The 26,737-nt window shown below is 39.9% G+C and overlaps 4 protein-coding genes across 5 annotated transcripts in view; 3 read left to right on the top strand and 1 right to left on the bottom strand.

The window, feature by feature from the left end:
• Positions 1-76: 76 nt before the first annotated feature.
• unc119b (unc-119 lipid binding chaperone B) lies at positions 77-5,422 on the bottom strand. Its single transcript, XM_014475207.2, has 5 exons — positions 4,929-5,422; positions 3,477-3,590; positions 2,579-2,687; positions 2,320-2,492; positions 77-2,222 (listed from the first exon to the last, which is right to left on the bottom strand). Exons 1-5 carry the CDS (start codon positions 5,161-5,163, stop codon positions 2,110-2,112), a joined length of 744 nt encoding a protein of 247 aa, XP_014330693.1. The 5' UTR covers positions 5,164-5,422; the 3' UTR covers positions 77-2,109.
• An 86-nt stretch (positions 5,423-5,508) lies between these two features.
• pop5 (POP5 homolog, ribonuclease P/MRP subunit) lies at positions 5,509-7,807 on the top strand. Its single transcript, XM_005815758.3, has 5 exons — positions 5,509-5,620; positions 5,693-5,835; positions 7,077-7,226; positions 7,309-7,392; positions 7,470-7,807. The coding sequence occupies exons 1-5, from the start codon at positions 5,526-5,528 to the stop codon at positions 7,574-7,576; spliced, it is 579 nt and encodes a 192-aa protein (XP_005815815.2). The 5' UTR covers positions 5,509-5,525; the 3' UTR covers positions 7,577-7,807.
• Positions 7,808-9,135: 1,328 nt separating this feature from the next.
• rnf10 (ring finger protein 10) lies at positions 9,136-20,752 on the top strand. Its single transcript, XM_023343731.1, has 17 exons — positions 9,136-9,698; positions 11,256-11,440; positions 11,544-11,749; positions 11,899-11,989; positions 12,101-12,285; positions 15,001-15,137; positions 15,874-16,028; positions 16,190-16,315; positions 17,198-17,426; positions 17,605-17,738; positions 17,889-18,006; positions 18,117-18,218; positions 18,292-18,429; positions 18,510-18,595; positions 18,670-18,727; positions 19,519-19,683; positions 19,769-20,752. Exons 1-17 carry the CDS (start codon positions 9,536-9,538, stop codon positions 19,840-19,842), a joined length of 2,352 nt encoding a protein of 783 aa, XP_023199499.1. The 5' UTR covers positions 9,136-9,535; the 3' UTR covers positions 19,843-20,752.
• A 1,538-nt stretch (positions 20,753-22,290) lies between these two features.
• LOC102218735 (titin homolog) overlaps positions 22,291-26,737 on the top strand; it is a 34,012-nt gene continuing 29,565 nt past the window's right edge. Inside the window, exons 1-2 of one of the 2 annotated variants that reach the window (XM_023343130.1) lie at positions 22,291-22,518; positions 25,705-25,798. The gene's annotated coding sequence lies outside the window, so the exon portion shown is untranslated. Of the gene's footprint in view, positions 22,519-25,704; positions 25,799-26,094; positions 26,170-26,737 lie in introns of those variants that run through there. The other variant, XM_014473352.2, reaches the window with a different exon arrangement.

Below are 26,737 nucleotides of genomic sequence, written 5' to 3' on the forward strand. Positions count from 1 at the left end.
AGGTCAATGATAAAAATAAGTAGTAGTAGATGTCACGCTCCTTTTAATGTAGTCATATGTACAAAACGAGCCAGACGAAGTGCTGAGCGCAGGTACTGTTTAATACATGACAATATGTTTTGGAAGATGGAGATTTCTGTACTGAAAATGCTATTTTTTAATTGTATGAATTTTTCAATTTGTTGAAAAACTCAGATATGGCGTTTGGCTGTAATATATTCCTCAAAATTAACTGTAGCACATGCTTAAAATATATATTTCTATTTGGGTAATGAATCCAAATAGGTTTCACTTTCTGAATTAAATTAACATTTTGCTAATATTCTAAATATGCAGACGCACCTTATTAATTGATTCAAAATGTCTTCTAAACAGAAGAAATTTTGGCTATGGTTTAAGAATGATAAAATTAGACAACAATGAGAAACAAGATGCCGATGAGAAAGCATCTTGCAGTCTGTCTTTCTTTTATTTATTACAATATTAATCTAATTTAAAAAGTGGATATTATGCAACAGTGTAAAGAGATACAATCAAAACTGAGAGTGCTCCTGCACTTCTCAATGCATTTGAGCAAAACAACAACTCCCATACTGGATGACAAAGAAAGCAGGACAGGTCTCCGCGGCAACCACAGTAGTGCTGCTCCTGTGTGTAGAAACCTTAAATGCATCGAACACCAAAGGCCAGACACAAAGGGTCAGAATGAGACGGTGCTAAAGGCATCGCATGGACAAAACTATTAACGGCTTTCTTCATAATCCCCTAATAGCTTCTAAAAATGAACGACTGCATGAACTGTAACACGCTAGAAAACAAGACGGCAGTAGAAAAGGTTTTTGTGGAGAATAATAAAAAGACAGTAGAGCAAAATTAACTTCCATTATTCTTGCTGAATTGTTCAAATCTTTCTTATACAAGTTTTTTTTTTTTTTCCACTGACACCAGATTCTAAGGCACTTTCCTGCTCTACAGGTGGGAGTTTAGTTTGTCACAACCTAATAATTTATAGGCACCCTAAATTTTTAAAAGGCCACCAATAGTTTCACAATAAGCACAATCAAACAAATGTTTCTCTTTTAAGGTACAAACCGAGGAGAAATGACATGGCTGTTGAGTAAAAACGTAAGGGATGTCCAAGCATTTCTACACCGAGTTGTACATGGAGGGGTTCTTGCTTTGTTCCCTTTAAGTTTTTAATGGAAATTAATTAAATTAATCCTCCTTGTTGAACCAGAAGGATGGATTTCAAGGAACTAAACAGGTAGAACCACATCAGAGTGAATTTAAACGTGCAACTAAGCGGTAATTGATGTATTATGTGCGAGTGACCGGAAATGTAGTCTATCACCATCTCACCTTCTTCGATTCTGCCAGTTTTCATAGAACAAAAGGAAACTTGGTGACACAGTTTCACAGGACGTAATCATGAGAAGTTCATGTTTTTCCTCAAATGGAGTGAAAGTTGACCAAAAAAACAAACAAAAAAAACACTAATCTACTCTGAATCAGGAAGAAATGATCCCTAAACAGACACAAACAGTTCAAATAACTCAGAACATTTCAAGCCACAAGTCGATAACAAAAATCAACACAATTCATGCTATCTCTTCAACAAACGGCAGGTTAAAAACGCTTGAGAAATATTAAGCTTGCTTTTCCCACTCGGGAAATCCAACTGTCAGTAGAAACGTGTCATTTAAATAAACATGAGTGTTTAAGTGAATTACATTGCTAACAATCTGCTACACAAAGCGTCCCCTTCCAGCAGAGACAGCGTGAACTCTTATGGTTGAAGGGTTCAAGCAGAAACGTGACACCTGGCTGACAAACCAAAACACAGAACAGAACAAACACTTCAGTCAGATATACAGAATTCATGAGCAAAGTTATTGTGAGTCCACGAAGCTGAGCTTCCCCGAGGTACTTCCGTATGGATCCGTGTTTTTCTAGTAAGGCAGAGTTGGTCCAGTTTCTAACAATTTCAACAACAACAACGACGACAACAAAAAACCACTTCTGCACCCTGTTTTGGAAGGAGTTTTAGAAATGTATAATCTAGGAAATTTTTCAGCTAAGAGATCCTAGACCCATTTCTTCTGTCAGGTTTTAAAGCCCACCGTTGTAGGCATAGTCTGCCTTGTTGTGCATGATCAGTTTGTTGTCCACAAAATAGAAACTGTCTGATTTGGTCTCATATGGGTGCTCCACCATTTGGCGAACTGAAACAGGAGAAAAGAGACACAAAGAGAGTCAACGTGGTGATAAGTGTAGGAAGGGCTGTGATCTGCTATTTCTGAAGATGGGACGTAAACTCACTCAGGTCTTCGGGAAGCTGTGGGAACTCGTAAATGTGTTCGCACGTGTTGCGGCTGTTGGGTATACAGAAGCCAAAGTCGAAGTCGAAGTTCTTGAGGAGCCGTCCCTGGAAGTAATGCCTCTCGATCATACGGAAGCTGTTGATGGGTCGGTCCCCCACTGTAAACTCAACGCTGCAGTTGGACAAAGAGACAGCAGAGATCCGTTTTTAAGCGGTGAGGAATGATGACTGTTTTAGGCCGAGAGTCCAGGCACTTACGTCGCCCCAACAGTGCGCAGTTTTAGGAAGGCTGGTGTGAACTGGTATCTGACGAAACGCCCCGCGCTGGAGTCTGCATCCCCGCTCTCTTCGTCTTTCTCCACATTACCTAAAGCAGAGAATGAATTCACTGGAGGCCATGCAAACATCATTCACATCGCAGAGTGGAACTGGTCAGATATACGGGGGAAAAGGACGGAGTTAAATGCAGGGCAACCCTGGGGGAGAACCTGAAAGAGGTCACTTTCAAGTAGCACAACAACCCTGCACACTCAGCCAGAGCTTAATTACATTAAAACATATGAATTTATTAAAATAGGCTGTCGTATAAAAATTGGGCACCTCCAGATGTCCAACTCTGGCAGGTATTAAAAATCTGGTGTTATTGCAGCAAAAGGTGGTTCAACAAAGTATACACACAAATAAATGCCGTCTTTTTGTTATTTGAGGGAATAATAATCTGAAATTATTCCATAACCGATTCACAATTGTGAACTAATCTGTGTCAGCCTGTCACGTAAAATTTAAGGGACAATTCTGGAAAGTGTACACTCGTTCTGTTCTAAGGTTCTACATTTCACCATATAATGGACCAAAAAATAAGAAAATATCAAACCTTATGTGCAAAAACTAAGTACATCCCCGAAAAGAAACAAAAAAACAATAGGTGTCTGTAGTTCGTTGATGGAAAAAAACAAACACTGAAAAACTTTTATGCAACATTTAACAGGGAACACTGCTGTTTTCATGTTTGTTGACCTCATAGAGACACATGTAGATGCAGCTCGCTCTGTAGGAAAGCCCCTCAAAACGACTCCATAACCTTTGGTTGTAACTTGCACCTAGCATTTAGGAGTAACAAGCTGTCCATGGTGGGTAAACTGAATGCACCACTTACCACTGTTTGGAGGTTTGGCTATCTCAAAAAGAACCGTTCCGGTTTCGAGGTCTCTGATTTTGAACCGTGTGAAGTCAACGCTGTAGATGTTATCCTCAGGTCTGCACAGGTAGTCTGAAACACAGGAGAAAAGCTGAATCAGAACCACAGTTGGGAAATCCCATTTTGTCCTTAGGAATTAGCTTTATTTTTTTTCCTTTCTTGAGAAACCCACAAACAAAATGTTCAATCATGTTTTTACTTTGAATATTGAGATAGTGGTTAAAGACCTCTGCACCTGCTCCCGCAGGGCAGAGAGACTATGCAACACCTCCAAAGTGCAGAAAGAGAGGAGGAAAGCAACTCGTTGTGTGGTCCGGGAAAAGCCCCCAGATAACAAGAAATGCCGGATTAAAATCCAGTCCAATGAGCACCTGATGACTAATGGAAGGATTTACCGTAACTTGGAGGGTTCTTGCAAAGACTCATGATGTGACAGGGTGGTCGCTGCTTGAGGAGGAGATTGGAATAAATCCAAGCAAATCTTTCCCATTTTTGTAGTTCATTTTAACCATGTTTTAAAAGATTTGAAGCAGATGGGCTGTAATTCATATGAGATGCTAAATAGAATTATGCAGGAAAGACAACGTAGAGCACAATAACTAACTAAATAAATAAAGGCGTTTTATGGGGTCCCTGGTGAGGATGAGTTAAAAAAAAACATTAAAATAAACTTTGTTTTAGAAAACTAAAGATTTCTGTCTCCTGAGGAACCACTTCTTCTGGTCACTGAACTGTAAATTGGACAAGGACCCATAATTATCTGGCTTGTCAAAAATAAACTGTAAAATAAACCTAAAGCTAATGTTAGAAAAAGCCATACTTGGGTCAGCAAGTCTTCATAACAACCACCAGACATCAAATGACTGCATATGATGCAGGAAACCCCCCCCCCCCCCAAAAAAAACAAACTTTTTCTGTCTTCATGTCAAATACTCTGACCACAAAGACGTTCAGTCTGATGCTGCGGAGACTATTGGAATATATATCTGCTGCGGAGAATATTAACCTTAATATTGGTTAATATTAATCAATATTAATAGTTTCAGCAAAACAAAAAAACTCTTCAAGTGGGTTTGCCGTGAAAGATAAGCACTTCATACACAGTGTTCAGCATGGTGGAGGATCTATGAGGCTGTGGGACTGTTTTGCCAGAGGCTCAGATGGGAAAAAAAAAAAAAAGTCCAAACCCCATACTAGCAGTAGTTATAAAACTCCTAATTACTACATTACCTTCTGGCAATTTTAAGCGAATAACAAGATTGTGCCCAATACAAATTGTTAATATGTCTACGCTTTCAGAGACGACCAGAGGTTCACTTAACATTAGCAAGTAACAATTAGCACATTTTTTTTATAAGCCTACTATTATCAAACTTTATAAAAACCACGTTTATTGGGCTCATAGGATACCTTCCGTGACAACCCGCAGACCCAGGACATGGTCCGGGGAGATATCTGTTCCTAAAGCCCGGAGCTCATCCTCTGTGACCGAAGGCCACTTATCCGTGTGGCTGCGCCTCGACTTCAGCTTCCTCAGCATTCCTCCGCCGGCCTTTCTGTCCCGGTTGCTGCTCTCCACCGCTTTGCCTCCGTCCTTCTGCCCCTTCCCGGCTGCCTGTGACGGTTTGTTTCGAGAACTGCTCATATCGCCCACGGAGGCGACAAAAGGAGCAGTTTTGTTGTATTTCAGGCACTTTACAAACCGAAGCCGTAATTTCAAGATGGCGTAAAGCGTGAGGGAGATGGAAAAGTCGAGGCTGGGATTGGCTGGAAGCGATTGAGGCTGCCATGGTTACCAAAAGGGGTGTGAATGGTTTTAATGTTCAGATCGCCCCGCTTGTATTTTGACTCTGTATACTGAGAGTTGAGATAACTAATCATATTCTACATGTTTTGACACAAGTTTAGCGTTCGCTTCTCGTCTGAATATGAGCTCAGACGGTTTTTAGACTCCTGGCCGCCTATGAATGGTCTCAAAGGCATCCGACATTTCCCAATGATGTCCACATGGTGGCGCTCGCGCGACGGCTTGACGCAAACGTTTTGTTGACGGAAGTTCCTGCGGAAAAAATAGAAGCAACGATGGTGCGGGTGAAGTCGAGGTAAAACACGTGCTTTTGGTTGCCTTTGTGTGTTTGAGATACGTCTCTGATGTTCTCTGTTTATACCGGCAGGCATTTGTTGTGTGAGATAAATGTATCTGACAGGCGCGACCTGCTGAAGCTGGACGATCGAGCTGTAAAGGGGACCGTGAAGGCAGCGGTGGCCCGCACTCATGGTGACTATGGGGCAGCTCTTTGCAGCATCCGATTCTGCGGTAAGCTGTCAGTGCATGGAGGGGTCGGACTATTTCCTTGATTTAGACCGCGTACTGCAGTAAAATAGCACTTAACAGTGACCGTTCATTGTAAATGTGAAATCCTCGTCAGTAGGGATTGGTAGGTCAGTGCGACGGGATAAAATTGACACAATTGAAATCAGGATTCGTATCTTGCTCTTAACAGGAGCTGTTCAGCTTAAGAGCATCAAAATGAGCAGAGACAAAATAGAGCTCAGGGGCTCTGACCAGCATGTGGTTTTTACTGTGCAACTAAAATCCACGAACTGTTTGAGATCATCTGTTTCTTCGCCAGAATCAAAAGTGAAAACAGAATTAATGAAAGTACCTAAACCAATTGAAACGGTTAGACAAGGATACTTGGAAGGCAATGTTTGGTCAGATTACTGAAAGGATGAACAGATCAAAATGGAGCTCACCACAGCATTTATATGCCATCAAATTTAACACTGCAACATGTAGCATTGTATTCTTTAAAGCATTGAACAAACAAGACATTACAAAAGGTCAAAAAGTTCAAATCAGCAATAAAAGAAGTCCAACCAATAAACCATTCCATATGGAGGTATAGACAAGAATTGGACTTGTTAAGTATTAAAGAAAACATTAAACTTTGTGTCTGATGAGTTGGGGCACTGTGCACAGCGATCACAGCAAAAGTAAAACCGGTTGACTGGTGAAAAGGGCCAGCATCTGGTGGGTAATATTTTTCCAGTATCAGAATGAACTAAATTGTCTTTCAAATTGTGATTTAATGTCATTAAAGGGGATATACAGATGATATAACTGAAGAATGGCTTTCTTTTAAGGGTGCTAGTGTTTTTTAGCACTAGCACGAATTTTCTGCAATTCTGAAAATGTACAAAAACATCTGCAGATGATTTTAAGTTTCCTTGAGATTTTTTTTAAAGACTTTGCAAAACACTTTGACAGTGTGCTTTGCATAATGAATTTGAACTACACACATCTCTCTCTGCTGTCAGACAAGAGTGAACAAAAGAGGAACAGCTTGTTCATCCAGAAGAGTTGGAACATTTGCTTGCCTTAATGCTTTTTTCGCCTTTGATATATGAAGGCACTCCTGAACTCGAAACATTGCGTGTGTATTGTCACCGGTCTAAATTTGAGATGGTAGTTTAATTTCCTGGTGCTGGAATTTGATTCACTGACACTTTAATCATTTCTCTCTGTCTTTTGTTTGTTTGTTTTTTTTTCTTCAGTGAAATATCTGAATGCCCACACTGGAATTGTATTTCTCCGTTTCCCGAAAGACTGTTACAAACTCCTCTGGTCTGCTCTGCCATTCATTACAAGTATTGAATGTCGTGGACGAATAATCCCATGTTTCTTCAATTGTTTGCACGTTGGAGGTGAGGTGTAAAAAAACAACACAAAATAGCACTGAAATACATTAAAATCTCCATCGACTTTAGAGTGGTTACTTTTCTACAGGGACAATCAGAACATGTCAGAAGTTTTTGATCCGATACAACACCCGGCAGCTCCATCGAATGCTCCCTAAATGTAAAAATGAAGGTAATGAATTAATGAAATTGATCAATTTTTTCTGGAAAATGTTGGTTTGATCCGATGTCTTTCTTTTTTTTTTTCAGAGGAAAAAAGACAGATTCAAAAAGCAATTCTAAGCTGCTCTCTAACAGGTAGAGGCGACGAAGCGTTGGAGGATGAGCTTGAGAGTGAAGAGGAGGATGGAGAATAAGAAACCAAGAATCTCTCTTTTATTTCGTTTTGTAGGATTTCTCAGTGGCTATGTAAACATCGAACTTTGAATAATTATGGAGACCTAACAGCAGCACGGCTAATATTCTACAATTTCTCTTGAAAGTATGTCAGCATAAAAATATCAGTTTTGTGGCATGTTAAAAATAATATTGTAATCTAATTTGAAGATTGACATTTTTAAGTAATAAAGGTATTTATGTTTTGTCTATGACATTTTTTTTTTCTTTAAAGAAGAGGCTTGTCATAGTATGTAATTATTTATTTTTTACATTATTTTTTGCACAAACTCACAAAAAACAGCTGTAGATTCAGTGGTGTTTACTGGTAAATACATCAGTAAAAGCAAACGGCTAGATTTTGTTATACCAATAGAAAACAACATAATATTTATTATTACTGGCTTTTGTTCAGAAGGACAGTACACTTCAGATTTTGGCATTCCTGGACAAAAATTACAAAAGTCTTAACGCGGATTTTACATAGATTTATTATGCCTTTGTACACATTCAGATCTGGGACATGGCCGGTTTCTTTCTAGAACAGCATAATGGCTGGAGATTCCCACTGTGTTTGCATTTACAGTCATTTAAAATAATTGATTTTAATTGTAGATAGATGAAAGAAAAAACAAATCAAATCAGTGTGAGGACGTGTATTTACTGAGGAGAAACTACCATGACTTCTTTTTAAAATTCTATTTATTTATTTTTTACACAAAATCCCACATACTGCTGTAATTATTAACGCTACATCTGGTAGTAGAAGTAGTTTGTAGCAGTTCAAGTTGTTTGAACTTTTTTTGTTATTACACAGTAGATTCTGGCTTGTCTGAATGAGCTATTTTCCAGTGGAGATTTCCTGATAGGTTAATCAACATCTGCCCTAAAAAGCATATTCTCTTATCCTTAAAATTTTGCATAGGGGTAATTAAGAAACCTGACCTTCGTCATGCTAAATTTGTTAAAGCAACAGGAAGACATGCATTAGTGAAACTAGGTCTCCAGATGGTAATCACCTTAAAAAAGTAACACTGAAATTTACGAGACTATTCATTTTACAGGAATATTTATGGTTGCCATTAACATAGTGACAACTGTGGTTGTGCTAAAAACTATTCATTGATGTTTTATGTATTTATTTTTTTTACCTGTACTGAGTAAACGGACCCTGAATTAGGAGTTTTTAGGGGTTTGATTTAAATTTCCAGGCTAAAACTGTTCATACATATTTAACCAGTTATAACGGTGGAGGCGGTGTGTACAAATATTAACCAATCAAATCAAATTGTATTTGTATAGCACATTTCAGCAGCAAGACGTTTCAAAGTGCTTTACATCATATCAAACACAGAAAATGACAGAGAATTACAGTTCCTATGGGGGTCCGGAAGGTTAGGAAGTTTCTAAGCCTAACAGGTTTGTCATTTCTAAATTTTCTCAAAGACTGGGGGGCTTTCAGATCGTTAGTGGAGTTCTACTACATTTCCCAGAGTTGCTCGCTCTTATCTTTGCTAACTAGGCTGGCAGCGTTACAAGAAACATCCGGGTCTCTCAGGTTCCTGTCTGGCGACCCGTCGCCATTAGTGCACGCTCTTTACTACGGACCTCGTTTTTAGGCTAAAATTCCCAAATTGGGTTGTTTTCCAGCTTCTGGAAGACATTTAGCGCCTTGTTAGGGGCACGTTGTTTTCCTTAACGAGCAAAAACCCGACAGTCAGAGGGGGTTTTGGCCCCGTTTGGCGAGCTTTCGTCCTCTCCTCTGCCAGGCTTCACGACTTGAGACGCCATAACCGTGTCTCTTTATTTTTTCTCTGGTTTGTTTTATGGTCAAGATGTCGCCGTGATGGGGTCTCCGCGTTTGACAGAAATGAATCAGGGCCTTCGCCGCCTGACCCGCACTCACTGCAACCCGTTATTGTCCCCCGTTTCCCCGTTTAATGCTAGAGAGCTCGGCGGCTCTCTGCCAGAAGCTCGGCCCGAACAGCGCTCACTGCACGGAGACAAACATGGAGAAAAACCCCAGCAGCAGCACCAGCAACAAGGTTCCGCCCCGTTCCAGCTCCACAGGCCCGCCGCCTGGAGAATCTAAGCCCAAAACAGGTACAAATACACTCAAAAATTCGTCCTTGTGTTTGTAAAGCAGTTGGATGTTTTGCAGCTAAACCCCATCGCTCCCCGCGGCCTGTTGGGGCCTAGCAGCAGCAGCAGCAGCAGCAGCAGCAGCAGCGCTGCACAGCTTGTTTATCCGGAGCGACTGACGTCGCCATCAAAACATTTGAGCCAACAGCAGCAGTCAGAGCTGCAGCTGACACAAGCAGACAGCTTTTCTACATGTAATATCATATACCCCGGATTAATATACCACAACTCTCCCACACGTGACGGCTAAAACTCACCAGTTCAACTTATTAATCACTGAAAGTTCATTTTATTTTGAATGGAAGCCAGTATAAATTAACCTTTATTCACGGTGCACTTTACACACCCAAGTGACCTGAAGGGCTGTACAGGTCCATAAAATAAAACATAACCAATAAAACACAAACACCTAGAATAAAACAGACAAAAAAAGAGAGAAAAAAATTTTTTTTTACCTTATATATTAATATTTATTTATTTTAGTTGAACATTTTTTAGCCAATCTTTGCTTCATTAAATGATTAGCGGCTTACAGTTACCTGGAAAAAAAAATCCAAAGTACTGTAGGTCAGCAGCTTCCTTAATTAGCTACATTAAAAATAAATACATTTGAGCAACAATGACACGACTTAATTTATTTTAGAACAGTGACAGCAAATTGCATGTTGCTCGTGCTAAAATATTGATTATTACAGTTAACTTTTTTAAAATGGTGTTTGTTATCCCAGCATTATTGTATTCAATATTGATATGTATTAAGCTACTGCAGCTTAGTTGTAGTAGCTTTTTTCAGTAAAGCCTCTTTGTTGACACAAAAATAATGATTTTATTTTTAATTTTTCATTTTTATTTACTCACTATTTTGGATCTGTTATTTTAAAGGAACCCAAAACAGAAAGATATTAACTCAGTTCTGTTAAGTGTTTGTCTCAAATCACATTGTCACGACAATGCTCAGCCACATTTTTGTATTTTGGACATTTTGCTGATTTTGTGAAGTGGTTATAAATTTTTTTGTAATTTTCTAGATTGGTAATTTGTTTGCCATTCAGCTCTTTAGAGAGAAACAAGTGTAACTACCTTGTAATAGCTGTAAAATGATCTGCTTTTGTTGGTTGAGTGGTAGGGCTATCTGCTCCTGCAGTCGGAAAATGTTTAAAAAAAGAGATTAACTTAATAAGACTGATTGGTGGTGCTCTTTTAATTTCAATGCTAAAACTTGACATTTTTAGCATTGAAAAATTCTTATCGTACATTAAGGAACCAGCTGAGCAGTGTGCAGCAAGAGGTGGGGAAGGAGCAGGTTGACGAGAGCGTCTCAATTTTTTATTTTATTTAGTTTTCTTTCGTTTCTGCAGACATTGAGGTCCTCTAAATTGATGATGCCACCAGGAGTCCAAGCAAAAAGCAAAAAGGGAGCTTGAGACATTAAGTCGCCCCAGGGTCAAAATGTACTGCGGCTATGAAAATAACTCTTTACATTGCCTCATCTAACCTATTTTATTATTTCTGTCTCAGAAGGTAAAAATAATGGGGGCTCTAAGCGCTACAACCGGAAGCGAGAGCCCTCCTTTCCCAAAGCTGAAAATTTCCCCGGCCCTCGCCGCACCAATTCACAGAAAAGCAAGAATTTCGACAAGAGACCTCCTCAGAGAGGCGGAGGACGACAGTATGGAGTCATGGGCGGAGGACGACGTGAGGAGGTTCGTGTTCTCCATCCTCATCTTCTCTTTGTTGGGGAGAAAACCCCCCCCCCAAAAAAACGCAGATTCTTTGAGCCTAACTTTCTCATTTGCGCGTCTGCAGGTAGCAGAGACCCGCCGGGCCGAGTTTAGCCCGGCTCAATTTGCTGGACCCAAAAAAATCAGCCTGAATCACCTGCTAAATTTCACCTTCGAGCCTCGCGGAGGCAACGACGGCGTCGGAGACGGCGGCCACTCCTACTGGGGCCGCAGGAACAAGTGGGGCCACAAGAACAAGCCCTTCAACAAGGAGCTTTTCCTCCAGGCCAAGTAAGCAGACCTTGAAGTAGTCAAGTAGAGTTGAAAATTATTTTAGTTATCGATTAATCACAATTAATCAGATTAAACGTTTCAGCCCTGCAGTCAAGAGGTTAGAACTAGAAAACTAATGTTGAACTTGTGATGTATTTGTGTTTCAGCTGCCAGTTTGTGGTGACTGATGACCAGGACTACAAGGCTCACTTCACTGACCCAGACACTCTGGTCAACTGGGACTGTGTACAGCAAGTGGTAAGTATGGATCCATCCAAGCGTTTTGTTTACATCAAACTCATAATGTCGGCCGCTTATGTCCACAAGAGGTAAAGTGCGTAACGGCGGATATTTTCTGTGCGTCGGCAGCGCATCTACAGCCATGAGATGCCGTCTTGCCCCATCTGCCTCTACCCTCCTGTGGCAGCTCGCATCACACGGTGCGGACACATCTTCTGCTGGCCGTGCATGCTCCACTACTTGTCTCTTAGCGACAAGAGCTGGTCCAAGTGCCCCATCTGCTACGAGGCCGTGCACACCGCTGACCTGAAGAGGTAAACGAGGAGAGAGAAGCTGCAGAAGGGATGCAGTTAATGTTACTTTTGAAACAATTAAGTAGTTGTTAAATCACAGAAGTAGCTTAGCGTGTTCAGACAGTGTCGATATGTAAGCTGTTTTTGGGGCCTGCCATGCAAAGCAATGGCAGGAACCTATTGCTATTCTCCCAAGAAAAGTTTCTTTATTATTATTATTCTTTATTTTTCATCCGTAACCGTTAATGCGGCTCATACCGCTGCGTGCACACCTACAAAAGAGGTATCAAAACGTGCAGAAAATTCACGCCATTCCAGCTATTACTTTTGGTGGGATTCGGGATTAACATGGCGACATAATTCGCAAAAAACTACGAAAAAAACCCCATTATAACTCAATGGGAAAAATCCTAGAAATACCCTATTTTTGAGGATTTGCTGTGTCGTCACAAATTCACCTAGAAATGCCATTCAAATTTCATTTTGTAGATACGTCTGTGATCTCTTCGAAAGTGAAGACGGCTCGTCGATACCAGTTATGGTTTGTCCACAATTTGCCTCTAAGCGACCCAAAGTTTCTCATTTTTGCTCATATTAGAGTGACAGCCGACCTCGGTTCATATCTGGGCACAACATTTCTTTCTCTCATCACTGTAAATGCTCTGAGTGAGGTACAGATATGAATCTCGGGACTATCGCAGAAGACACATTGAACTGTCATACGCTTAAAACGCTTTTCGAATATGTATTACGGTTCCCGAACAAGAAGGATTTGTTTCCAATGCTTTTTTTCAGTAAAGTGTGTTTGCTCAAACACACTTGTGTGTTTGAGAGCTCACAGCTCAGAGCTCACACCTGCTGAGACCATTATTTGCCATAGCAACGGAACTCAAGAGGCTATTGGCTGCTGGTTAGGACTACGAATACGCATCGTTGTAGTTCTATCTATCCTCAGTTGAAACAGATCAGGACTGAGAACTGGCCTTTACAACTACTTGCTGCTTTGGGCTGTATATAACTGATTTAACTCAGTAACTGTTACACATGGGATTAGTTTTACACTTTAAAATTAAGCATATTGAAAATTTCACAATAAAAGCCCTGAATATTTTTACATGACGTAATTGCTCTTTTTTGGCTTTATTTGACTTTTTCATCCAAAGCACTGTTACACATGGTATTAGTTTGGCCCTTTAAAATGAAGCTTAACAAAAATTTCAAAATAAAAGCCTTGAATATTTTTACATCAGCTACTTGTGTTTTGAGCATTATATAACTATTTTAACCGAAGGACTATTACGCATGGGATTAGTTTGGCCCTTTGAAATGAAGCATCCTGCAAATTTCAAAATAAAAGCCTTGAATATTTTTACATGACGTAATTGCTCTTTTTGGCTTTATTTGACTTTTTCATCCAAAGCACTGTTACACATGGTATTAGTTTGGCCCTTTGAAATGAATATTAACAAAAATTTCAAAATTAAAGCCTTGAATATTTTTACATCATGTAATTGCTCTTTTTGGCTTTATTTGACTTTTTCATCCAAAGCACTGTTACACGTGGTATTAGTTTGGCCCTTTGAAATGAAGCTTAACAAAAGTTTCAAAATAAAAGCCTTGAATATTTTTACATGACGTAATTGCTCTTTTTGGCTTTATTTGACTTTTTCATCCAAAGCACTCTTACACGTGGTATTAGTTCAGAACTTTAAAATGAAGCATACTGAAAATTTCAAAATAAAAGCCTTGAATATTTTACATGAAGTAATTGCTCTTTTTGGCCGTATATGACTTTTTCATCCAAAGCAATGTTACACATGGGATTAGTTCGGAACTTTAAAATGGAGCATAATAATAATTTCAAAATAAAAGCCTTGAATATTTTTACATCAGGTAATTGCTGTTTTTGGCTTTATTTGACGTTTTCATCCAAAGCACTGTTACACATGGGATTACTTTGGAACTTTAAAATGGAGAATAATAATAATTTCAAAATAAAAGCCTTGAATATTTTTACATCAGGTAATTGCTGTTTTTGGCTTTATATGACTTTTCATCCAAAGCACTGTTACACATGGGATTAGTTTGGAACTTTAAAATGGAGCATAATAATAATTTCAAAATAAAAGCCTTGAATATTTTTACATCAGGTAATTGCTCTTTTTGGCTTTATTTGACTTTTTCATCCAAAGCACTGTTACACGTGGTATTAGTTTGGCCCTTTGAAATGAAGCATTCTGAAAATTTCAAAATAAAAGCCTTGAATAATTTTACATGACGTAATTGCTCTTTTTGGCTTTATTTGACTTTTTCATCCAAAGCACTGTTACACGTGGTATTAGTTTGGCCCTTTGAAATGAAGCATACTGAAAATTTCAAAATAAAAGCCTTGAATATTTTTACATCAGCTACTTGTGTTTTGAGCATTATATAACTATTTTAACCCAAGGACTATTACGCATGGGATTAGTTTGGCCCTTTGAAATGAAGGTTAACAAAACTTCCAAAATAAAAGCCTCGACAACATTTTAAATCGTACTGAATGGTGCACGTCCGCCTCGCTTAACGTTCTTGCGGTTCTCCGCGTGCCACTGATCACGTCGCGGCGTCCTTTGGCGTCGACGCCGATTTGTGGCGCGACGACGCCGGGCCCATGCCCGACGGGCGCGCCTTGGCAGGCCCCGGCTAAATTTCTTCCGAAATTTTCTAGTTTTTTGTTGTTGTTGTTTGTTGCAGTGTGGTTGCCATGGAAACCAAGCAGTATGTGGTTGGGGACGAAATCACCATGCGTCTGATGCGGAGAGAAAAGGGGGCTCTGGTGGCTATGCCAAGCTCCCAGTGGGTGAAGGTGGAGGAGCCTGTCCGCTTTGGAGGCAAGTGGCTTTTCTTAGGGTGTTTTCACTCTTGATAGTCCCGTAGACTCGGTCCAGTTGGGGATCAAAGTTGCAACATTTGTTGCATTTTCAGCTGGTGGGATCTGCTTTCACTCTGCTCTGTGTCAAACAAACCAAAACCCTTTGAAAAACTTGTTCATCTCCTCACCTGTGGTGGCGCTGCACCGAGAGCTACTGAAGGAAACGACATAAAAACCTTGTTAGAAAATATAAGTGCAACTTCCTTCATCATTAAATGTAAACAAAACTGGAGTAGCATCAGATTTTAGCAGTTGTAGGATTTCTCTTTTGTCTTTGTTAAAAGATCTCAAGACATTTCTCCCGCTCATGCTAGAGCATGGGTTTGTTTTGGCAGCATTTACCCAGAATGCTCTGCGCTGTAGTCCGCCTCCTGCTTTTGGAGCGGCCTCCGGTCCTCCTGGCGATCACATATGCATTTTAACCGCGCTGGAGTTCACTTCAACCAAACCGAGACCAAGGTTTTTATGTTCGCTGTTCTGACCCGCGTCAGAGCACGATTACACATCCACTCCTTCCCAGACGAATCGGACTTAATAAATAGTTTAAATTTCATTCTTAGTGCAGTCTGGACTGAGAGAAACTCTTCTATTGTCACTAACTTCATAGCAACACTTGTGATGATTGAACAGGTTGGAATGTTTCTTATTTGTCATCAGAGAATGATGGTAACGTCTTTTTATCTTTTTCTTTGTAGATGCTTCTTTGAGTCAGTATTCCAAGCTGCTGCTGACGTCCCCGTCGCAGGTCCTGAATTTGGTAACCGAGGAGAAGGGAATCCTCCAGGCTCAGCTCAGCCTGGAGGAGGAACCTGAGGGCTGCTTCATCCAGAGCGCCCTCTGCCTTTTGCAGGTAGAACCGTTTTCCTGCCCGTACCGCCAAGGACTTTGTAAAAAGCTGTATTAGGGATTGCATGAAACAAACAGATGATGCGTTTCAAGGAGCAGCAACTAAAGGATATAAAATTCTAAAAGCACACACGCACATAATTGTTTGAATGTTCTTGATGATAGGAACAAGAGGAAACTCTGCTGAAGCATCAAGTGGCTAATGCAGAAACCCCTGACCTGTCCTCACTGATTCTGAACGATCCTCCTTCCCCTCTGGAGGAGGTGGTGACCACTACCATCAGCGCCAAGGTAGCTCTAGAAACGCCTGTCTTGTGATAGATCAGAATATGTGCCTTACATTTTAACTTTCTTTTATCTACAGTTCTTAGTCGGGTTGCAAGTTATCGATAAATGAGTTAATCTAAAGTCGGTCTTATCGATCGACTAATGATGAAATGAAACCTGAGTTTTGTCCTGCATCAACAGAAGGGTTACATTTTTCTTAATATGCGTAATTTAAAACAATAATAATTAAATGTTATTTTGTATCAGCTGTATTAAATACTAAAACAATTTTATATTTTCTCACATTATTAAGCTTTTACATTTATAAAATGTAACAAAAAAGGAACTTATTTGGGTGCTGAATAGAAAAATAAAAGATGAAAAGAATAAAAGGTGAAACACTTAATTCCCCAACAAGCGAGAGATGTTCATAGAGAAGTACTGTCTGTGGTTCTTCCAGGAATGTTAAAACTTCGCTCCATGAAAAGTTTTAATGGACTAATTCACGACAGTCCTCAGAATCACCTGTGCTCATTGCCGCAATGGGTTTTTTTCCCCAGCAATTTTTCATGCAGAAGTTGAGCTGCTCTGGCTTGCAGCTTGCCTGAATAAAGCGTTATTCAAGAGAAACTTCAAAAGCTTATCAAGTTTTTATTTGGACTCTGTTTGTACCGTTTCTCTTTCCCGTTCTGATACGGTTTGCCATCTTTAATCCTGTGTCAACGGCTCCGCTTAAAGATGACCAGCATTGCCCTCTGCTGGATGTCAGCCAGAGGACGTTATTAGTTATTTGATTGGAACTAATTTTAATCTAATAAACCCTTAACTGACAATTAATCACAAGTTGATTAATTGTTTGCGTCTGTAAATTCTACATTAAGACTCCATCCCTCATTTCTCTTGCAGCCTGTGCTGCAGTACTCCTCAGCGTTTGACGAAGAGGTGGCAGAGTTCCCAGAGGACACAGCTGCAGAGCTGCCAGGCTGTCCCGACGCCATCCAGGAGAGCGTCCTGGAGGAGCCCGCCGAGGCTGAGCCGGAGCCCCAGCTGGAGGAAGAGAGCCCAGCCAATCAGGCGGAGTCCGGTCGCCCCTCTGCTGCTGTGGTGCACGGACCGTACTACTATTTCTACCAAGGTGTGCAATTCCCTCTCCTGTCCAACAGCATATGTGTAGAGATTATCGTCATCATTTGTTATCATTGTTTTTCAAAATTTTGTAAAAAAAAAAAATCACAGGAAATTAGATTGTGTGTTTTAAAGTTTGGTTTTAACTAATTGCGTTTTTTTTGTGTGTTTTTTTCTGCCTCTTCCAGCTGACGACTGCCAGCAGATGTTCCTGCATCCCATCAACGTGCGCTGCCTTCTGCGTGAGTACGGCAGCTTGGAGGCTTGTCCCGACTCCATCACCGCCACAGTGGTGGAGATAGTAGGACACACAGTCAATGAGGTCAGCAAAAAAAAAAAAATTAAGAAATACTTGTGGAAAATAAGTTGATTTAAAGCTCTTCTTTTCTATTTTCCGAAAAAGTGCATTTACTTTATGTCAACATGTTCCCTTTAGGTCTACAAATAAAACCGTTTCGTTGGTTTATTTCAGGAGATCCGTCGTCGGCATCGCTATCTGGCTCACCTGCCGCTCACCTGCGAATTCAGCATCTGCGAGTTGGCCCTGCAGCCGCCGATCCTGTCCAAAGAAACTCTGGACACGTTTGCTGGTTTGAACACTTCTTTTTTAAATTATTATTATTATTTACTGTTTTAACAGTCTTCACCCTCGGCTCTTTTTTTTTTTTTTTTACACCAAAGTTATCTGTCAAACTTTTAGATGACTTGGAGAAGAGAAGGCGCCTGAGGCAGAAGAAGGCGAGGGATGAAAAACGCAGGGAGAAGCGCATTGAAATGGAGGAGAACAAGAAGCAGGGGAAATGTAAGAGAAGCCACTTTAAGCCCGTAGAACTCGCTGCGTGATTCCGGGTTGATGTTTCTTTTTGTTCCTTCAGATCCCGAGGTACATATTGGACTGGAGAACCTTCATCATTTCCCGGCATTTGGCTCCCCCCCCCACTACAGCAGCCCACCAATCCAACCTGATTTTACTTTAGCTCCTTCATCCCCCCTCAGCACCAGCCCTTCCTCTGGTAAGATTCCCGTTTAGGTTTTATCCTTGTTATAAACGTTATAAAATTTCCTCTAAATTCCCCCTCCTCCTTCGTTTCAGATGGGACTAGATTCCCGAGTCTGAGTGTGTCTTCGCCCACTGTGGGTAGCGTGGAGGACGATTCCCACTGCATGTCCTTTGCACAGGTGTGTGTTCAGCGAACATTTGTAGATCAACCAATGACGATGAAGTACTTAACTCATGTGTTAATTCTGTGTAGATGCTGAAAGATGGGAAAGCCAGAGCTGATGCTGGGCTCAGGGTCACTCCAAAGAAAGGTGACACAAACCAAAGAATCATTTGTTAACCAATTATTGATGTTTTAAAAAAATAGTCATTTTAGCCCTTCAATTTTCCCAGTCAGCCATTTTGATTCAGGTGTGTTGGAGCAGAAGTGTATGAAAAGTTGCAGGAGTGGAGCTACAGACCCTCCCTGTGTTTACATTAATATAACCCAGTGCATAACTGTGAAGGTTTTGAACAAACTTTGCAGAACCAAGCAAACACTCCAACTCCAGTTGCAGTTAAAATTTTATTAAATAAAATTTAAGGCATATCTGTGTCAGTTTTTAGGTTTTCTTTTGTTTCTTTTTTAGAAAAATGTTATCGTTTTTCTAAAAAAAAATAATTAAAAAAAGATAATTATAAAATGATAAAATGTGATAATTTTTCTTCCAATTTGAAATGTTGCACTGCTTTTGATAGTTACTGTATCACATTCAATCCTAATGGAAATACATTGAAGTTTGCGGTTGGAAAAGGCAAAACATGAATCGGTCAAGGAGCTGAATTCATGTTTCGACTCATAGGATTGTTTCCAGCCAACGTTTTGTAATAATTTCACTAATATCTACGAATGGTAGGTCTGGATTTTTGTTGGTATAACTTATTTTAAATGCATCAAAAGTGGTTTTTCTTCAAGCCAAAACTTTTATACTTTAATTTTCTATAATAGATGGTTTGATGAGTTTGAGTTGAAGCACATCGGTGAAAGCAAAACGTCATGAGCTTTATATATGTTGTTTGTACATATCCTTTTAAGAGAATTTTTGCGTTTTCTCCCATGCAGACAAGCTGCTTGCCCCCCCAGCGGCAGACAGCGACGGTGAGAGCGACGGCTCGGATCGCGTTCCCGTGCCCAGCTTCCAGAATTCCTTCAGTCAGGCTTTCGAGAAGGCCCTTCTGCAGCTGGACAGCGGTCCCCCTGCCCCGCCACAGCCTGTGGTAGAACCAGGTCAGCAACCGTGCCATCGCCCGACGATCCGATTGGCTGTCGGTTGACGCGCATTCCCTCACTCTCTCGTAATCTTGTGTTTCAGATGAAAAGGGAGGGAAGAAGAAAAAGAGGAAACAGAAACTTCTCTTCAGCACATCCATGGTTCACACAAAGTAGAAAAAAAAAAAAAGTTAATTTGATGATTTTGTTTCTTCGGATCTTCCCGCTGCTTGTGTTTTATTTTCCTCCCCAGACATGTTGGAAATCTAAGCTATGAAAGTAGGATTTACCGAGTAGCCAAAGCTCACATTACTTCAGATCCCGTTTCTGCTGCTTTAGTTGTCTTCCCATCAGTTTCATTTGCAGTTTGTCTTTTTTTGTCCAACCGGACCCATCACACTGAAAGCTTTCCGGGTAACCCTGCAGTTCCGATGCAAAGTAAACAAATCTAACAAGTTGCTGTCTTCTAATATTTGTTCGAGCTTTCAGGCTTTTCATATCTTCCAAGTACATAGTTTGACACAGCTTCCAGAGTATTGCACCTAGGGCGTATTACTAATAATAATATAGGCCAGGTCATGCGGAGGTGCTTCATACTAGAGTAGCAGTCAGCCAGCTGCAGGTATGTTGCACCTACACCACATCATCCTGGACGCCTGCCTTCCAAACAGTTTTGGGAAAGATGGAGCTGTTGTATTTTCTAGCTCTATCATAAGGACATGTTGTAGTACAAGAAAGAAAACAGTATTGTTAATTAAAATAATATAAGTTCTGTTCACTCTATAAAGCGTCTCTGCTTGTAGAAGGCTGAAACACGCACTTTGTTTTTCCTTCAGTTTGTCCTGCTTCATTTTCTGATTGGGAATGTTTACCCCAACTTTATCATTATCCCCAGTTGAAATTAGTTTGTGTGTGTCGGAGGTTGTGCGGAGCTGGAGGATTGCTGAGATTTGAACTCGTGCTAAAGGTGAAATGGATTTTGTTTTCTTTGAGGGTTCTTCAATTCACCTATATTTTTGAGCAGGTTTATGGGGTAGACAGCATAATTAGTATGTTGTAATAAATAAAGATTTATGCACAATCATAACCGTGTGCTGTAATTTCTGAAATCATATTGATGCAGTACTGCTCTTGTTCCACACGAGGGCAGTGCTGATAACGCCCGCCGTGTAGCAGGCAAAGTTGTCACTGGCCGTTCACCGGTGAGTGGTAAACTGCTGCAAAGTAGTAAATTAACATCCAAGTTATTCTTTGAGACTTAATTTTTTGCGTACCATTGATGATGATGATTTTTTTTTACCATAGTAGATTGTTGATTTGTATCAAGTTTATTATCCAAATGTATGTAAAGTTATTTATTTTCCGTTCGTTGGAAACCGGAAGTTAGAAGCTAACACGTCACATTATTGGATGCGTTTTATTCACCTTTCTTTTAAATTGGGTTCTCGGGCATTCTTACTGTTTTTAATTTTGCATCACTTCCAGTAATGTGTTGAAGTTCGCCATTTTGTGGGGAATTCTAAAATTTTCAGTCTTTTGTATGCCTTTGAAAGAGAGAGGTATCTGTGTCACTTAAGATTTTTTTTTTTTTGCCATTAATTAGCCTATTATTCAAAATACATTTTCTTTTAGAAATACGTTATCACAAATGATTTGTTTTTTAAATCTGCTCCCTCATGATACTATTAATGTTTCATCGTTTTCCAATTGGTTCAAGATGTTTTCCTCTGTTCTGTAAATGTATCAATTTGAATTTATGTGAAGGTTTTTTTTTGTTTGTTTGTTTTTAAAAAAAAATAAAAATCCTTTAACACACACCGACCAAAAACACAACAACCCTGAAATTAATCACAGTCTCTGCTCTCAGCTTTAGGCTCACATAAAGTACGATTCCAGTATGTGTACATTAGGTGGGTAGTGTTATCTTGGATATTTAATGACTAAAATTGTAATCTTTCTGAAATATAATCTTTCAAGTATAATTTTTGTGTTTCCAAAAGTTAAGGTCAGTGGTGCACTGAATAAAACATTACATTTGCTAACCATACCTTTCTGGAAAAACAGCACAACTCACAGCTATAGCTTGTCAGCTGTAGAACATTATAGTGTTTTAGGTTTGTTTTTAATTTTGCTACAAGTTAAGATGAATTATAGCCCTCAAAATAAGCCTCTTCACTCACCTGGTTCTATGCTGACATCATAAAAGGCTTATGTGAACAGAACTTTTTCCAGTACTTCTGTACATTTCTTGTTTGTCCATAGCTTTGCATATTTTTACTCAACTTCCACCTTCACATGTGGTTATTTGAATTCTGCACTCCTGCAGCAAAACCTTTTCAGGAAAATGAAGCAATAAAGAGCAGACATGAAAACTGCTCGTCACCCAGGACAGACAGGAATGTATAGATTTCCCTACCAGAAATGTTCAGACTTCATTTACAGTCAAGTTATTTTAAAAATCATATGGATTTGATGAAGACGGGTTTTGACATCACAATAACCTTTCTTTTTTTTGCAGAAATGCTCTACTTTCATGGTCCTTTATTTTGAAAGTATTGACCGGAAAGGCGGTAGCCCGTTTGACCAAATTGATGGATCTTTGTAGCTAACCAGTCAGACTGCTTGTTGGCTTCTCGGCGCTGTCTGGTCGGTCCTGTCAACAACACTGCAACCTGAGACGGGATAGCCAGTCATTTGGCTAGCTGAGTAAACCAGCTAAGTTAGCCACACTGCTAGCCTCTGTATTAACTAACCACCGCAGCTCCGGGACTACCGTGCAAAGTTGGCTGAATATAACCCAGTTTGGAGTTGATTCGACGGTGGCAGAGGGGGAAAAACCAATTTCTCCGCTTGGTAAGTTGTCTCCAGAATGGATAAACCAGGCAGAGAAAAAAAAGACAGGTTCAGTCAGTGTTTCCATTTTGAAAGTTCAGCTTCTTGAGTTGTTAGCCTTTCGGCTGCTAGCGAGCGATCTGCTGATGCGGTTTATAGGTCCTCCTGTTTTAAGTCTCCATGGTTGCTCATGAGTCCGAGCTCTTACTACATGTGAACAAGTTGTTGTTGTTTTTCAGTGAAACTCTGTCCTGTTCGGTGCACGGCCAAAATGTGTGTTTCGGTCAATTCGACCGGATACGGTCCCTGCTGATCCAGATGGTTGGGATGAGCTGGGAGGAAACAAGGAAGAGATAACACTTGTTGAAATGTTTGGACTAAAACAGCTTTGGCTGACTTGTGCGCCGGTATTGACCAAAATATGACTTAGTAGGAAAGGTTTCTGAACGCGTGTCTCATAAAATCTGCATTCACTGGCTTTTTACTTGGAGCTGCACCAATCGGACTTTTCCCGACCGATACCAATTTCCTTTTTCTTTCTCTTCCTATTTCCTCCTCCCCGGTGTTTTGAGTTTGACATGGGCAGATTTTTTTTGTGCTCCATTTCTGGAATTAATCACATTAAATTGGAAAAAAAAAATACAAATAAATCCACGTCTCTTGATTGATTTGTTTGTTTGATTGATTTAACTAGAATTAATTTGATTTATTGTCCAAAACTTATGTTCTTAAACCTCTCTGAAATTTAAGAATTGTCTATTTAAATGTCTGACAGATTGATTAATGCAATTAAATCAACCCGCAACTTGCTTTCTCTTGCTGTTACCATTATGAACAGGTTGTACGCCTGTATTTGTATGTGAACAAGCATCTTAACGCATAAAATTAGCCTCTGACTATTTATGACTATGACTTGTTTACAGGTACATTTATTTATGTTGAAACTTGACAAATTTTTCCTAAGTTGACTCTTTCTTTGATCAACAAGACCAAAAATGTAAAAATCATATTATTTACATTTATTTACAAAAAATGTAAATAAATTGATTTTATTTATTTATTTATTTTTTAACTTAGAATATACCAAATATTAACTCATTTGTGGAAATTTTGTGAAAATTTATTTTGGAAACGTTTAAAGTTCAAATGTACACCAATCAATAATTATCTGGAGATTGAAATTGGCCGGTTATTTCTTGATTGGCCTGGGATTGGTAATCAGTTGGACAAATACCAAAAAGTCTTTGCTGTTAATGTTTTCTTGTTCACCAAATGCATCAGAATAAACTACAACCGCCATTTTGGCTCTACAGACAACTTTAAAAAAAACAACAAAAACCAGATAAAAGTTATAAAAATATGCTGTGCACTGGTCAGACTTCTTGTCAATGCCGATTACTCAATGCAGTACAAGTTCTTTGGTAGAGTTAGTAGTTTTTATTTCAACAACAAATGGAAAATAAAAAAATTCCCCATTTGAGCTGCTGATCCCAAATGAGAGAAATTTGGTAAATTTAGCTGCAATCATTTGTGTGAAGTTGCATCTTCAATGACTCTTCAATGACACTGCACACCTACATCAGAGAAATTACGACCGTGCTGCACCGCTCAATCTGTCATTTACCAATTTTTTCTCAGTCCGTCTTGATCGGGGATTAGCAGCTGCAATACTGAGAAATCTGTGGGATAAATTCTTATGTCAGCAAACGTCGCAAGTCACATAAACCAGAGAGCGATGAAACAACTTGACTTTAACTTATTAGTTTAGTTCAAACGTAAAGACAGCTGTGTTTGACTTTTGTATTGTTTAGATTAAATATCAAGTAGTTTTTGGCTAAAACACATTTACAGAGAAAGGTTTTGTAATCGTCAGTGTAGAAGGCATATTGCTTTTTTTGTACAGTTTTAGCTCGTTTATTGCTCTGAAAAGGTTTTTCTTTTCGTCAAATGGCCCGTATTGAGTTTGCAAACTCCTAGTAGCAATTCATCGATTACTCAGTCAATTGAAAACTATTTAAATAATCAATGAATCACAATTAACCCAATGAATCACGATTGAACGGATTAATAATTTCAGCCTTAATGATACTCACCACCATAAGTGCATGTTTTCCTCATATTGTGCAGGTCTAATCTAATCGCCTGTACCCTAATCTGTACAGACAAATGGCAGCCGCCATCTTTATTAGTCCTTATGGATGTTTCGTTATTAAACCTGATGCCTGGTCAGCTTCTGAAACTCTTTCAACATAAACGTCTGAGGGAAATTCCTTTGTGTAACCTTTGAATAAACCGGCTGAGCCACGTTACTGACTTGACATCCTTTGGTGTCAAAACAAAACAGACTCCCTGCAGGTTTACCCTGTGGCCCACTGGCCCACAGGAACTGCCTGCTAAATACCAAAATGCATTTGTGATCTCCCTCAAACTTAATGCCAAATGTCTAGATGAAGCTAGCTTTTATTTAAAAACAAAAAAACCCAAGTTTGTTACTTTCATTTTGTCGTCTGCATGTTTCAGTCATGGCTTGTGTGCAGAATAGTTGTCTCAGCCTATGTAAGACAGAGACTGGTCTAATCCCTGCTGGGCTGCCCGACCCCACCATCAGAGTAAATGTTTAGCATTCCATCCTGGCAGAGGCGTTTCCTGTCAACATGAAAAGGTCACTTTTTAAACAAAAAATAAAACTAAATAAACAACAACTGTGTAACGTCTTTTTTCCACGGTGCTTTCTCAGCATTGCTCTCTTTTCCTCCTTCCTCGTGTCATTACTGACTCAGCAGAAAAAAGGGAGTGTTAATTCCACTTCTGATACCCGCAGATTGATTTTGCATAGACGTACACGGGGTTAAAAAAAAAAAGCGTGGGGTATTAGGAGTAGCGATCCAGGCGTCGATGCAAATATTCGTACTACCGAGAGTCAACGGAGAGCCGTGCGGAGTTCCTGAATTTCCTGGAGCACTCTTTTTTTTTTTTTACATCCCAACACAGTTTGCCACAGTCGACTCAAATGCAGAGGCGTGACTGTGTTTACTCAAGTCTCTGTGAGTGTGCATTTTATTATCTATTTGCTTCAGTAAGGAAGGCGTGAGAACACCACAGTGACGCCACAGTTGGACTAATCCTTCTGTGGCTCTGCAGTGATTTTGTTTTTTGTTCCTACTTTGCTGTCTTTAACTAATGAAAAACCTGTGTATTTCTCTTAAGCATCTTCAACCCGGTCCCCCTTGTGTGCTATGACATCGTGGCTTGGCTACAACAAAGACCCAAGCTCTTCCGCAGACGGTTAACATCTGCCAAGGTAGGAGCCCGTGGTGGGATTATTTGTTGCAACTCAAAGAATCTACCAAGTCTGTGCTACAAAGTCAACGAGCGCAGGAACATGTGGAACGCGTTATCAGATGTCAGAGCCTCTTAAAGGGCCGGGAAACGACAGTCTTCATTTCAGTTTTGGCTCAAGTTGTCACTCTGGCGATGGTAGATGAATTATATTTAATCATTAATTTCAGTTGTCTAATTGCTTCATTATCCTCAAATAAGGGTCAAAGGTCTAAAATGACCGTGGACGTTAATAAATGGCAGAGCAGGATTGTTCCCAGCAGCTTGCTAAAAGTTTTCCACGGAGTCCCTCATTCGACGTAGACGGCTCGACACGCCTGAGTTACAAGGAAGGTAAACGGTGACATTGTACCGCTGTCCAACCCCCGCCTGTCCCGGGATTCACCTCGGACACGTGCGGTCGTTACTCGTGATCGTTGCTACACCAGTAATTCCAGCTTTGTGCTGCGGGTTTTTTATTTTTAATTTTGCCTTTCTAGTCAAACAACAATAAGAATATGTTTGAAAAAGCAAACAGAGGGACTTACTTTCTGGAGGTGTATCTGTACATGTATCGGTACCAAAGTAGTGCAGATCCCATGTTGGGGTGTGCAGTCAGGCAAGAAAATAAATAACTAAAAATGCACAAGTTACAAGTAATTGTTATTAGCCTTTGACTGTTTTCTGGTCTCTGGTTTTTTAAAAAAGTGGGAACATTTTCTGTCATACCATTTGTAAGATTTGTAACCTTTTTTTAATAAAATGCCTGAGAGAATTTTGCCACACTAGCGACACTCGTCTATTCATCTTTCACTTGCAAGAAAAGTCGTTGTCTAAAAGCCAGAAGGAGTGTCCTTCTGCTTTCATTAACCTAATGGGTTTTATTTGACTACAGTCGGCAAGACAAGCAGGAGACGCCAGA

This window comes from Xiphophorus maculatus, chromosome 12 (genome assembly GCF_002775205.1).
Source record: "Xiphophorus maculatus strain JP 163 A chromosome 12, X_maculatus-5.0-male, whole genome shotgun sequence".
NCBI classification, from domain to species: Eukaryota; Metazoa; Chordata; class Actinopteri; order Cyprinodontiformes; family Poeciliidae; genus Xiphophorus; species Xiphophorus maculatus.